Source organism: Phoca vitulina, unplaced genomic scaffold, assembly GCF_004348235.1.
Source record: "Phoca vitulina isolate PV1807 unplaced genomic scaffold, GSC_HSeal_1.0 scaffold69, whole genome shotgun sequence".
NCBI lineage: Eukaryota > Metazoa > Chordata > Mammalia > Carnivora > Phocidae > Phoca > Phoca vitulina.
Window position 1 is genome coordinate 7,646,384 of NW_022589772.1, and position 15,604 is coordinate 7,661,987.

Sequence of the window (15,604 nt, forward strand, 5' to 3'; positions counted from 1 at the left end):
ATTGAGGTATGTACCCTCTATCCCTACACTCTGAAGAGTTTTAATCAAGAAAGGATGCTGTACTTTGTCAAATACTTTTTCTGCATCTATTGAGAGGATCATATGGTTCTTGTTCTCTCTTTTATTAATGTATTGTGTCACATTGATTGATTTGCAGATGTTGAACCAAACTTGCAGCCGAGGGATAAATCCCACTTGGTCGTGATGAATAATCCTTTTAATGTACTGTTGAATCCTATTGGCTAGTATTTTGTTGAGAATTTTTGCATCCATGTTCATCAGGGATATTGGTCTGTAATTCTCCTTTTGGATGGGGTCTTTGGCTGGTTTTGGGATCAAGGTAATGCTGGCCTCATAAAATGAGTTTGGAAGCTTTCCTTCCATTTCTATTTTTTTGGAACAGTTTCAGAAGAATAGGTATTAATTCTTCTTTAAATGTTTGGTAGAATTCCCCTGGGAAGCCATCTGGCCATGGGCTCTTGTTTTTTGGGAGATTTTTGATTACTGCTTCAATTTCCTTACTGGTTATGGGTCTGTTCAGGTCTTCTATTTCTTCCTGGTTCATTTTGGTAGTTTATACGTCTGTAGGAATGCATCCATTTCTTCCAGATTATCTAATTTGCTGGCATATAGTTGCTCATAATATGTTCTTATGATTGTATTTCTTTGGTTTTGGTTGTGGTATCTCCTCTTTCATTTATGATTTTATTTATTTGGGTCCTTTCTCTTTTCTTTTTGATAAGCCTGGCCAGGGGTTTATCAATCTTATTAATTCTCTCAAAGAACCAGCTCCTAGTTTCATTGATCTGTTCAACTGTTCTTTTGGTTTCTATTTCATTGATTTCTGCTCTGATCTTTATTATTTCTCTTGTGCTGGGTTTAGGCATTATTTACTGTTCTTTCTCCAGCTCTTTTAGGTGTAGGGTTAGGTTGTATATTTGAGACCTTTCTTGTTTCTTGAGAAAGGCTTGTATTGCTATATACTTTCCTCTTAGGACCGCCTTTGCTGCATCCCAAAGATTTTGAATAGTTGTGTTTTCATTTTCATTGGTTTCCATGAATTTAATTCTTCTTTAATTTCTTGGTTGACCCATTCATTCTTTAGTAGGATGCTCTTTAGCCTCCATGTATTTGAGTTCTTTCCAACTTTCCTCTTGTGATTGAGTTCTAGTTTCAAAGCATTGTGGTCCGAACATATGCAGGGATTGATCCCAATCATTTGGTACCAGTTGAGACCTGATTTGTGACCCAGGATGTGATCTATTCTGGAGAATGTTCCATGTCACTAGCGAAGAATGTGTATTCTGTTGCTTTGGGATGGAATGTTCTGAATATATCTGTGAAGTCCACCTGGTCCAGTGTACCATTTAAAGCCTTTATTTCCTTGTTGATGTTTTGCTTAGATGATGGGGGTGTTAAAGTCCCCTACTATTATTGTATTATTGTCGATGTGTTTCTTTGCTTTTGTTATTAATTGGCTTATATAATTGGCTGCTCCCATGTTAGAGGTATAGATATTTACAATTGTTAGATCTTCTTGTTGGATAGACCCTTTAAGTAGGATGTAATGTCCTTCCTCATCTCTTATTATAGTCTTTGGTTTAAAATCTAATTTGTCTGATATAAGGATTGCCACCCCAGCTTTCTTTTGATGTCCATTAGCATGGTAAATTGTTTTCCACCCCTCACTTTCAATCTGGGGGTGTCTTTGGGTCTAAAATGAGTCTCTTGCAAACAGCATAATGATGGGTCTTGTCTTTTTATCCAATCTGATACCCCGTGCCTTTGATTGGGGCATTTAGCCCATTTACATTCAGGGTAACTACTGAAAGATATGAATTTAGTGCCACTGTATTGCCTGTAAGGTGATTGTTACTGTATATTGTGTGTGTTCCTTTCTGCTCTATGTTACTTTTAGGCTCTCTCTTTGCTTAGAGGACCCCTTTCAATATTTCTTGTAGGGCTGGTTTCATGTTTGCAAGTTCTTTTAGTTTTTGTTTGTCCTGGAAGCTTTTTATCTCTCCTCCTATTTTCAATGACAGCCTAGCTGCATATTTTTCTCATTTAGTGCTCTGAATATATCATGTCACTCCTTTCTGGCCTGCCAGGTCTCTGTGGATAGGTCTGCTGCCAATCTAATGTTTCTACCATTGTAGGTTACAGACCTCTTGTCCCGAGCTGCTTTCAGGATTTCCTCTTTGTCTCTGAGACCTGTAAGTTTTACTATTAGATGTTGGGGTGTTGACCTATTTTTATTGATTTTGAGGGGTGTTCTCTGTGCCTCCTGGATTTTGATGCTTGTTTCCTTCCCCAAATTAGGGAAGTTCTCTGCTATAATTTGCTCTAATATATGTTCTGCCCCCCTCTCTCTTCTTCTTCTGGGATCCCAATTATTCTAACATTGTTTCATCTTATGGTATCACTTATCTTTCAAATTCTCCCCTCGTGATCCAGTAGTTGTTCACCTCTCTTTTTCTCAGCTTCTTTATTCTCCATCATTTGTTCTTCTGTATCACTAATTCTCTCTTCTGCCTCATTTATCCTAGCAGTTAGAGCCTCCATTTTTGATTGCACCTCATTAATAGCCTTTTTGATTTTGACTTAGTTAGATTTTAGTTCTTTTATTTCTCCAGGAAGGGATTCTCGAGTATCTTCTATGCTTTTCTCAAGCTCAGCTAGTAGTATATTTATAATCGTCATTCTGAACTCTAGTTCCGACATCTTACTAATATCTGTATTGATTAGGTCCCTGGCAGTCGGTATTGCCTCTTGTTATTTTGAGGTAAGTTTTTCTGTCTTGTCATTTTGTCCAGAGAAGAACAGATGAATGAGAGAACAAAATGCTAAAAGGGTAACAATGACCCCAGAAAAATATACACTAAACAAATCAGAAGAGACTGAAAACCGGGAGGGAAAGAAAAAAAAAAGAATATGATCAGGCTGGTGAATAGAACAGAGCCACACACTAGATTTTGGCTTTATTTTGGTCTTTTAGAAGAAACTGCTTCCCAAAATTTTAAAAAAAGAAAAACTTATACATATACAAAAATGAGGGTAAATACGATGAAGTGATAGAATATGACTGTACAGATGAAAATTCAAAAAGATTTTTAAAAAGGAATGGATAAGATAAGATGTTGGTTGAAAAAGAAGAAAATTTTTAAAAAAAGAAATAGAAAAAGAAAAAATAAAGAAAATTTTAAAATTTAACTTTGAAAGAGTAAAAAATCATGGGAAAAAAGCCATGAATTCTATGTGCTGTATTCCCCCAGCTCTGGGATTTTGCCGTTCTCATTGATCGGTAAACTTGGTCTTGGCTGGCTGTTCTTGCTGATCTTCTGGGGGAGGGGCCTGTTGCAGAGATTCTCAAATGTCTTTGCCGGAGGCGGAATTGCCCCGCCCTTGCCGGTCTGGGGCTAAGTTATCTGCTCCGGTTTGCTCTCGGGAGCTTTTGTTCCCTGCAAGCTTTCCGTACAGCTTTGGAGAATGAGAGTGAAAATGGTGGCCTCCCAATCTCCGCCCGGGAGGAGCCGAGAACTCGGGGCCCCACTCCTCAGTGAGCCCCCAGAGAAAAGCAGTCAGTCACTCCCGTCTCCCCGGTCTCCGGCCGCACTCCGTGCTCACCCGGCCTGTGACCCAGCGTTTCTATCTCTGGCACCCGACCCCATGTGGAGTCTCCAAACCCAGCAGATCCCTGCGGTGCGCTCCCGCGCCGCTCCTCCCGGGGGAGGAAGGTGAGTCTCCCCGGATCTGCCGCTTGTTGGGTCCCTGCTGGAGGAGCAGTGGCCCGACTGTGCCACAGATCACGGTTTATGGCCACCCCGAGCTGAGAGCCCGCTCCTCGGCTCCGTCTCTGCAGCCAGCTTCCCTGCTCCGATACCTGGGAGCTCTGCCGCACTCAGGCACCCTCGGTCTTTCTGTGACCCCGAGGGTCCGGAGACCACACTGTCCCAGCGAGAGTTCCATCCCCCGCTTAGCCACTGGAGTGACGTCCCTCAGCAGAGCCAACTTCTAAAAGTTCCAATTTTGTGCTCCACAGCTCTATCACTTGCTGGTAGCTGGATGATGGAGTCCCCCCCCGCCAACAGTCTATCTTCCCGAATATCACCTCGGATTCACTTCTCCGCACGTCCTACCTTCCAGAAAGTGGTCGCTTTTCTGTTCAGAGAGTTGCTGCTATTCTTTTCTTCGATCTCCTGTTGAGTTTGTAGGTGTTCAGAATGGTTTGATAACTATCTAGCTGAATTCCTGGGACCAGGCGAAATTTGGGTCTATTCCTCTGCCATCTGGCTCATAATACAGTACTTTTAAATATAAAAGCCTCATTACCTTAGCTTCAAAAAAAAAACTATTTTCATTACTTATTACTTCAAAAATGGCTAAGATGTTATCTGACCTAAGACTTTGTTCAGTATTTCAGATCTTTATTATCTTGTCATTCCCTAACTATAAAAATAGCACAGTCATTCTCAATAATATAGTACAGAGTACAAGATAACGCTGATACTTTAGGTCATGTGATAAGTTCTAAGAACACCACTATTTAATAGCTAAAAGAAAGAGTGTTAAGAACAACTTCCAGGAGAAGGGTAACAGAAAACTAAAGAATGAATACTTCCAAATAGGTGCCCACTGAGTTGATTTATATTTTTTCCCTCAATAGGATTGTTAAAATGATTTTAAATAATCCAGTTATCTATCTATCTATCTATCTATCTATCTATCTATCTATGCGTGTATGTGTAAATTATGGCAGTGCTGGCTAGGTTCTTAGTTTTATATGGAACTAGTTTCCAAATTGTACCAGATAATGGGAACTTTATATAATTAGCCTTATAACAATTTCAATGATATTAATATATAAAGCATTCACCTATATTTAAATGAAAATAAATATTTTCTTTACATCAATTTGGAAACATTCAAAATAGTTTCCTCCGTTACTATCATTTCAATAAGCCAGTTATTCTTATTGATGATATAAAAGAAAATCAAACTTACTTGCAGGTTAAGATGCGCACCAAATCATTTGGTTTATATAGTTCAATACACACAGCACAACTATCTCCATCAGGGCCAATTTCCTATGAGCAAATAGTTATTGTTACTCTGATGGATGAGAAAAGATACGTTAAACTACAGAGCAAGATCAGAAAATGTATGTACTTAAATTGCATAGATTCTTTCAATAAGCGATGTAAGATTTAGACCTGACTGGAATCTAAAAAAAGGTCAAACTTCTAGAAACAGAGTAGAAAAGTGGTTGCCAGAGGCTGGAGGATGGGGGAAATAAGGAGTAGATGGTCAAAGTGTACAAACGTTCAGTTATAATACGAATAAGGTCTGAGGATCTAATGTAAAACATTGTGGCGACAGTTGATAACACTCTTATACAATTGAAATCTGAAGATCATTTAGACTTAAAAAAAGTAAAAGAATAAAGTCAACCAAAAGAGGAACAGTACAAAGAAGAACAGGTAGCATTTATTTAAGATGCCATTTGTACAAGTTCTATAGCTATGTTTTCCCATTTAAGAAAAAATTAAGGTAAAATTCACATGCAGTAAAATTCACTGTTTTTAGTATACAGTTTTACAAGTGTGAACAAATATGCAGTCACTCAATCCTCACCGCAATCAAGATATAGGATAGTTCTACGGCCCCAACAAATTCCTCTATACCCCTTTGTAGTTAACCTCTACTCTCACTCCCATCCTCTGGCAACCACTAATCTGTTTTCAGTTCCCATACTTTTTGCTTTTCCTGAATGTCATATAAATGGAATTGTGCCTTTGCGTTTGGCTTCTTTCACTTAACCTAATACATTTAATACTCATCCACGATATTATGTGCATCAACAGGGTCTCTGCCGCCAACACAAACCCTTTTGTATTGCTAAATGGTATTCTGTGATGTGGTTGTGCCACAGTTTGTTCATCCATTCACCATTTGAAGGACATCTGGGTTCTTTCCATTTTTGGTGATTATGAGTAAAGCTGCCATGAACAATTATGTACAAGTTTTTATGTAAACATGCTTTTTTATTCTAGGTTAACTATCTAGTAGTTGAGATTGCTGGGTTCTTTGGAAAGTGTTATTTTTGACTTCACAAAGAACTGCCAAATTGTTTTCGAAACTGGCTACACATTACATTCTCACCAGCAAAATGTATAACAGTTCCAGCTGTTCCATATCTGGCCAGCTCTCCGGTATTGTCAGTTGTACTGGTTTTAGCTATTTTAATGAATGTGCTGTGGTATCTCATTGTGGTTTTAATTTGCACTTCCCTAATGACTAATGATGTTGAACATCTTTTTTATGTGCTTTTTTGCCATCCATATATTTTCTTTGGTAGATGCCTGTTTTGCCCCTTTTTCCCTATGCTGTTTGTTTTCTTACTACTGAGCTTTGAGAGTTCTTGAGATAGTCTAGATACAGTCCCTTCTCAGATATGTGATTTGCAAATATTTTCTCCCAGTCTGTGGCTTGTCTTGTCTTTTCATCTTCTTAACCATGTTAAAGAACAATAGTTCTTAATTTTGACAAAGTCAAATTTCTGTTGTTTTCTTTAATGGGCTTGGTTTTGCTGTCATATCTAAGTACTCTCTGCCTAACCCAAGTCTTGAAGATATTTTTCTCCAAAGTTTTCTTCTAAGAATTTCATAGCTCTAGGTTTTATATTTAGGTCTGTGACATATTTTGACTTATACTTTATAGACAGTATGAAGTATGGATCGAGGTTCATGTTTTTTGCATAAGGATACCCAATCATTGCCTATGGAGGGCCAATAACTGACTGCCCTTTTTCCATTTAATTGCCTGTGTACCTTTGTCAAAAATCAATTGACCATATATGTGTGAGTCTATTTCTGAACTCTCTTCTGTTCCACTGATCTAAATGTCTATCCTTTCTTCAATACCACACTATATTGACTACTGTATCTTTAAAATAATTCTGCAAATTAGGCAATATGAGTCATCCAAATTTGTTCTTCATTATAAAAATTGTTTTGGTTATTCTAGGTCTTTTGCTTTTCCATATAAACTTAGCATCAACCTGTCAATAAATACAAAGGATCCCACTAGGATTTACTTGGAACTGCATCGAATCTATAGATTAGTTGGGGGGGTTCTGACATCTTGACAACAGTGAGTCTTCTGACCCATGAACATGGCATATCTCTCCATTTATTTAGGTCTTCTTTGATTTCTTTCATTGGTGTTTTCCAGTTTTCAGCATACAGATCGTGTACATATTTTGCAAGATTTATACCTAAGTACTGAATGGTTCTGGTGCTATTATAAATGGTAATTTTTAATTCAATATGTTCTATAGCTATTTTTTGATACATGTTTTACACACCAAAGGTAGTTCTTAACTGTCCTAAATCTAAAAAAGGATGTTCAGGTAAAGTTGCACTAAGGCATTGTATTAGTTTCCTGGTTTTGCTTTAAAAATGACCATAACTTAGTGGCTTAAAATAACACAGACTTATTCTCTTATTGTTCTAGAAATCAGAAGTCTAAAAGTCAATGTGTTGGCAGTGCTATGTTCCTTCTGGAAGCTTCAGGGGAGAATCCATTTCCTTGCCTTTTCTAGCTTCTAAGAGGCTGTCTGTATTCCTTGGCTCATGGCCCCTTTCTTGCATCACTATAACCTCTTACTTCCATTGCTAAATATTCTATTGCACTGCAGTCAAATCTCCCTTTTCCTCCTTCTTATAACATCAAATGTGATTACATTTAGGACCCACCTGGATAATCCAGGATAATCTCCCCATCTCAAGATCCTTAACTTTCATCTGCAAAGTCCTTTCTGCCATATAAGGTAATATTTACAGGTTCCAGGGATTAAAACCTAGATATCTATGGACCCAATGGCCATTATTCAGGCTACCTCCAGCATCATATAGATTAAAAAAGTCAGTAAGATTGATAAATTCCACTGAAAAGCATACTCTGGAATGACATTTAGTTTTAACGTTAACTTGGTAGCATTGCTTTAAAACAAACAGCATTTAAAAGTCAAATATGCACCTTGTCTCCTTGTTTCAGTGTACGTAGTTGAAGCCTTCCAATAGCTTTTTTAGCATCTGCCTTTAATTGTCTCTGTAATAGAAATAGCAGGTATTAGAAAAACTATTTTAAAAGGAATAGGATTAAAAAGGTAGAGAGGATTAATAAATATTTATCAGGTACAAGTCAATGTATAAGTGAATTTTTAAAGATATAATTTAATTAACCATAATAAATGACTTATTTATCTGCTATCAGGCAGAATTTTCAAATTACTAAACTTTTCACTTATGTTTCCCAATGTTCTTAAATAGCACCTTTGGGCTACAATGACAAATCTACTATTCCAAATGGATTCAGATGCTATGAATTTTCAAAGCAATTTTCCTATTTTCAGCCTTTGAGTATCTTAAAATGCATCTTTTCCCAATTTCTCTTTTGAATCGTGTCTTGTTTGGTAGATAGTGCACAGGATTTGGATTTAAATGGACTTAGATTCAAAATCTCTGTTTGTCACTTACTAAATGAATAATCCTGGACAGGTAATTAAATTGCTGAGCTTGTTTACTCACCTATTAAAATGAGGATAATATCAATCCATAGAGTGTTATTTCGCATTAGGGGGAAAACTGCTGTTTATAACCACTACTGCCTTATTATAAGGAGGGTGGATTCTGAAAGTAGTAAGCCTTTCTTGTTTCACTGGACATATATGTATATCAGTCCAGATATGAAAAAGCAAGCCCAAGGCTCATTTTGGGAATAAGGACTAAAATATGCATAACTGATCAGAAGTGAAGTTGGGCAATTCAAGATGGTGGCATAGGAAGATCCTGATCCTGATCCTCCCACAGACACAACAAATTAACATATGTAATAATTTCCTCTGAAAAAGAGCTAAAAACTGGATAAACAGAACCTCCATAACAAAGGATAAAAGAACAGCATCAAAATGGGTGAGAGAGGCAGAGACATAGTCTCACCAAAACCAAACAAACAAAACAAACCACCCCAGATACAGTGATCCACAATTGAGAGGGATCTCACAAATATGGAACTTTTCCCTAAGAAGCAAGGGGTTTGTGCTTCACATCAGGAACCCCAGCCCCTACATCTTGCATAGGCGAGACAAACCCCCCAAATGCCTGGCTTTGAAAGCCAACTGGGATTAGTTCCAGATGTATAGGGAACAGAGAATCCCCTCTCAAAAGGTTCATGCACAGATTCAATCACCACCAGACCCAGTATAAAAACACCAGTTTGAAGGGTCCGCCAGAGAGCCAGAAACTTGTTGGGACTCTACTGGGGAATGGAGACACTGGTAAGTGCCATTTTTGATAACTCATTCTAATTTGCTGATGCTGGTCCTGGCAGTGACAATTTGGAACTCTTCCTCTAGCCTGTTGGTGCTAGAGAGTACACCCCACTGAGGGCCCCACCCATCCCCATGCCAGAGCTGTGGCCCCACCAAAGCAGGCAGGAATGCACAGCTCACACAGAGGTCATCCCTTGAGGGCCTGGTGCAGGTGGCCAGGAGCATAGCACTTCGGAGCTCTATGGGACATCTCTTACACAAGGCCGCTCCTTCAAGGCTGGGAGAGGTAGCTGATTTGCCTAATACATAGAAATAAGCATAGAACATCAGGCAAAATGAGAGGAATATGTTCCAAATGAAAGAACAAGGTCCAGAAACCCCAAAGAATTTCAACTAAGAGGAACCCAAAGAGATCCACACCAAGAAACACCATAATTAAAAATGGTAAAAGTTAAAGATAAAGACAGAATTTTAAAAGCACCAAGAGAAATATAACTTGCTACTTATAGAGGAAAGCCCATAAGTCTACCAGCAGATTTTTCACCAGAAACTTTCAGGCGAGAAGGGAATGGTACGACATATTTAAGTGCTGGAGGTAAAAAAAAAAAAAAAAGTCCAAACAAGAATTTTCTACCAGCAATGTTATATTTCAGAATTGAAGGGGAGGTTAAGAGGTTTGCAGATAAGTAAGAACTGAACAAGTTCATGACCATTAATTCAGCCTTACAAGAAATGTTAAAGGCACTTCTTTAAGCTAAAAAGATACAGCACTAATCAAATAACAAGAAAATTTTTACTTGTTACAAAACTGTAAAAATTTCACTGGAAAAGGTAAATATATAGTAAAGATAGTGGATTAATCACTTATAATGCAAGTATAAGATCAACAGCCATTAGTAGTAAATTTAACTAAGACTACAGTAATTATTTAAGGTTTGCATAAAACAAAAGATATAAAATGTGACATCAAAGATATAAAATGTGGGGGGGACTAAAAAGTTTTGGAATGTGTTCAAATTTAAGTTCCTATCAACTTAAAACCAATCATTATATACCCATTATGTTATATGTGAACATCATGGTAACCACAAGGCAAAAACCTTAGTAAATACACAAAATAAGAAAGAAATCGAAATGTTTAACACTAAAGAAAGCCATTAAACCACAAGGGAAGAGAAAGAGAGGAAGGAAGGAAGAGAAGAAACTACCAAAAAATCCAGAAAACAAGTAACAAAATGGCAGTAAGTACATGCCTATCAATAATTACTTTAAATGTAAATGGACTAGATTCTCCAATCAAAAGGCACAGAGTAGGTAAACGGATTAAAAAAAAAAAAGACCCAACTTTATGCTGCCTACAAGAGACTCACTTCAGAAGTAAAGATACAGAGTCTGAAAGTGAAAGGATAGAGAAAGATATTCCATGCAAACAGAAACAAAAAGAAAGATGGTGTAGCTATACTCATACCAGATAAAACAGACTTTAAAACAAAGATTGTAATAAAGGACAAAGAAGGGCATTACATAATGATAAAGTTGTCAATCTAGCTAGAGGATATAACATTTACAAATATACATACACCCATCACAGAAGGACCAGCATATATAAAGCAAATATTAACAGACCTACAGGGAGAAATTGACAGCAATACAATAATGGTAGGGGACTTTAACAACACATTTACATCATTGGATAGATCATTCAGACAGAAAATCAATAAAGACACATCAGCCTTAAACAGCACATCAGATCAGATGGGGTTGATAGGTATATATAGAACATTCCATTCAAACACAGCGGAATATACATTCTTCTCAAGTGCATCTGAAACAGTCTCCAGGATAGATCACATGTTATGGCACAAAACAAGTCTCAAGTTCAAGAAGACTGAAATCACATCAAGTATCTTTTCCAAACATGCTGGTAGAAGACTAGAAATCAATTAAAGAAAAATGGAAAAAAGACACAAAAATGTAGAAATGAAACATGCTACTAAACAACCAATGAGTCACTGAAAAAAATCAAAGAGGAAATAAAAAAATATCTAGAGACAAATGAAAACAGAAATACAACATACCAAAAACCTATGTGATGCAATAAAAGCACCTCTATGAGGGAAATTCATAGTAATATAGGCCTACCTCAAGAAACAAGAAAAATCTCAAACAAATAACTTTACACCTTAGAGGAGATAATAAAGATCACAGTGGAAATAAGTGAAACAAAGACTAAAAAGACAGTAGAAAAGATCAATAAAACTAAGAGCTGGTTCTCTGAAAAGAGAAACAAAATTGATAAACCTTTCGCTACACTAACCAAGGAAAAAAGAGAGAGGTTCAAGTAAATAAAATCAAAAATGAAAGAGAATTTATAACTGATACCACAGAAATACAAGGGTCATAAGAAATTACTACAATTATATGCCAACAAGTTGGACAACCTAGAAGAAATGGATAAATTCCAAGTAACACACAACCTTCCAAGTCTAATTATGAAGAAATAGAAAATCTGAATAGACTGATTTCTAGTAAGGAGATTAAATCAGTAATGAAAAACTTCCCAATAAACAAAAGCCTAGGGCCAGATGGTTTCACTGGTGAACTCGACCAAACATCCAAAGAATATTTAATACCTTTGCTTCTCAAACTCTTCCAAAAATTGAAGAGGAAGGAACATTTCCAAACTCATTTTACAAGGCCAGCATTACCCTGATGCCAAAACCAGACAAGGACACCACATAGAAAATTACAGGCCAATATCTTTGAGGAACACAGCTGCAAAAATTCTCAACAAAAATCCTCAACAAAATTCAACAAACTGAATTCAACAAAACATTAAAAGGATAATTAAGCACAATCAAGTAGGACTTATTTCAGGGATACAAGGATGGTTCGACATCTGCAAATCAATCAACCTGATACACCACATTAATAAAACGAAGGAAAAAAATCATATCATCTTAGTAGATGCAGAAAAAGCACTGACAAAATTCAACATCCGTTTATGATAAAAACTCTCAACAAAGTGGGTATAGAAGGAATATACCTCAACATAATAAAGGCTATATATGACAAACACACAGCTAACATCATATTCAATGGTGAAAAAACTGAAAGTTTTTCCTCTAAGATCAGAAACAAGACAAGGATGCCCACTCATCACTTTTATTCAACATAGTATTGGATGTCCTAACCACAGCAATAAGGTAAGAAAATGGAATAAAACACATCCAAATAGGAAAGGAAGAAGTAAAACTGCAGATGACATGATACTATATATATAAAACCCTGAAGTTTCCACTAAAAAAAGTTAGAATAAATGAATTCAGTAAAGTTGTAGAATATAAAATCAATATACAGAAATCTGTTATATTTCTATACACTAATAATTAACTATCATAAAGAGAAATTAAGAAAGCAATCTCATTTACAATTGCATCAATAACAATAAAATAGCTAGGAATAAATTTAACCAAGTAGGTGAAAAACCTGTACACTGAAAACCTAAGATGAAAGAAGCTGAAGATGACACAAATAAAAGGAAAGATATCCCATGCTCATGGATTGGAAGAATTAATATTGCTAAAATGTCCATACAACCTAAAGCAATCTACAATGCAATCCCTATCAAAATTCCAATGGCATTTTTCACAGAAAGAGAATAATTCTAAAATTTGTATGGAACCACAAAAGATCCCAAATAACCAGGGCAATCTTGAGAAAGAAGAACAAACCTGGAGTATCATGCTCCCAGATTTCAAACTATACTACAAAGCTATACAGTAATCAAAACAGTATGGCATTGGCATAAAGACAGACACAGATCAATAGAACAGAATTTAGAGCCCAGGAATAAATCCACACATATACAGACAATTAATTTATGACAAAGGAGCCAAGAATATACAATGGAGAAAGGACATTCTCTTCAATAAATGGTGCTCGGAGAAAACCCGACAGCTATATGTAAAGAATAGAAACTAGGCCACTATCTTATACCATACACAAATTAAAATAGATTAAAGACTTGAGTGTAAGACCTGAAACCATAAAATTCCAGAAGAAAACATAGGCAGTAAGCTCCTTGACAGGGGTCTTAGTGACATATTTGTGGATCTGACTCCAAAGGCAAGGAAAACAAAAGCAAAAATAAACCAACAGGACTACATCAAACTAAAAAGCTTCTGCACAGCAAAGGAAATCACCATCAAAATGAAAAGGCAACCTACTCAATGGGAGAAGATACTTGCAAATCATATATCCGATAAGGGGTTAATAGCCAAAATACAGAAAAAACTCTTACAGTTCAACAATAAAAAACCAAACAACCCAATTTAATAAGGGGACAAAAGGTCTGAATAGACGTTTTTCCAAAGAAGACATACAGATGGCCAACAGGCACATGAAAGATATTCAACATCACTAAGTATTAGGAAAACGCAAATCACAAATACACTGAAATACCACCTCACACCTGTTAGAATGGCTATTATCAAAAAGATAAGAAATAACTAATGTTAGATAGGATGTTGGAATGTAAGCTGGCACAGCCACTAGGAAAACAGTATGAAGGTTCCTCAAAAAATTAAGAATAGGGACACCTGGGTGGCTCAGTCAGTTGAGTGCCCAACTCTTGGTTTTGGCTCAGGTCAGGATCTCAGGGTCATGAGATTGAGCCCTATGTCAGGCTCCACACTCAGCGTGGAGTAGGTTTGAGATTCTCTCTCTCCCTCTCCCCCTCCCCCCACTCTCTCTCTCTATAGTAAAATAAATTAAATCTTTAAAAAATTAAGAATAGATCTATCATATGATCTAGCTGTTCTACTTCTGGGTATTTATCAAAAGAACACAAAATCACTAATTCAAAAAGATACATGCACCCTATCTTCATTGCCACATTATTTACAATAGCCAAGATATGGAAACAATCTAAATATCCATCAGATGAATGGATAAAGAGTATGTGGTACACACAGACACAGACACACAGACACACAGACACACAGACACACAGACACACACACACACACACACAGAGGAATACTATTCAGCCATAAAGAATGAAATCTTGTCACTTATGATAAGATGGATGGACCTTGAGAATATTATGCTAAGTGAAATAAGTCAGGCAGAGAAAGACAAATACCCTATGATCTCACTTATAGGTGGAATCCAGGAAAAAACAAACAAAATAATATAAAAACAAACTCATAGATACAAAGAACAAATTGATGGTTACCAGAGAGGAAGGGGTTCGACAAAATGGGTACAGGGGGTCAAATGAATGGTGATGGATGATAACTAGACTTTTGGTAGTGATCATTTTGTAGTGCATACAGATCTCATATTATGTTGTGCACCTAAAATTTAATGTTATATATCATTTTTACCTCAATAATAGTACAAGAAGTGAAGCTGGGGTTTAGGAGGAAATCTAAGAGGTAAGGGCAAGGTGAGAAAGAATCAACGAAAAGACTGTCCCTCTTTGTGGGGTGAAGTGGCCAAATGGAAAAAAATCCCAGGTGGTGTGAGATATTTAGTGTTGATTTAAAATTATTTGTAATGCTGCAAATAAATCCTTCCTTCCCTTTTAGTTAATATCTATCACACACACAAATGCCTCAAGTGAATATATGTGTAAATTGAAGAAAAGGCCAGCTTTCACACTTGGGCAGACGCTGCTTGGCATAGAGAAGCATGTGCGGCATGGCAAGATGATTAGCAAATCTCCTATTTTGTAGTGTAAAATGAACTTTACTAGAAATTCAGCAAACAGCAGGCACTCAGAACCAGAGGTCACTGTGACTATGTACCTCCATCCCCAGCAGGAAAACCCCCAACTGACATGAAGAATATGTGAAAATTAGAGATAATATAAAGTATCTAGCATCATGTCTGGCATATAGCAGACACTCAAAATGTTTATTAAATGAAAATATAAACTACTATTCATCAATAAGCATAACAGGTTCTTGTAACATGTTTATACACATCTGTAGCAAATATACTTTGGAAGGGAATAATCCATGAGTATAGGTATATGAGGAAATTCTTTAATGCCCAAATCTGCCTCCTATATAAGATGTCATTTTGTGAAAAGTATTTGGCTTAATGCCAAGGAGATTACTAGCCAAACTATTTCTTTGCTGTCTCAGGAACCCCAGAAACTTCTTAGATTGTTACCTGACGAGCAGAAATAGCTTAACAGAAAGTTAATAGGAAGGCCTAGCTAGTCCTTTGAAGGAAGGATGCTAATTGAGACCCTTTCACTCC

General features: G+C 36.7%; 1 protein-coding gene across 3 annotated transcripts in view; it reads right to left on the reverse strand.

Moving 5' to 3' along the window:
* Positions 1-15,604, reverse strand: part of RNF128 (ring finger protein 128) — a 102,808-nt gene that overhangs the window by 12,363 nt on the left and 74,841 nt on the right. For all 3 annotated transcript variants that reach the window (XM_032392791.1, XM_032392793.1, XM_032392792.1), the window contains exons 3-4: positions 8,038-8,109; positions 5,002-5,084 (exon numbers count right to left, since the gene is read on the reverse strand). In XM_032392791.1, the coding sequence (XP_032248682.1) occupies positions 5,002-5,084; positions 8,038-8,109 (155 nt within the window). The remainder of the gene's footprint in view (positions 1-5,001; positions 5,085-8,037; positions 8,110-15,604) is intronic.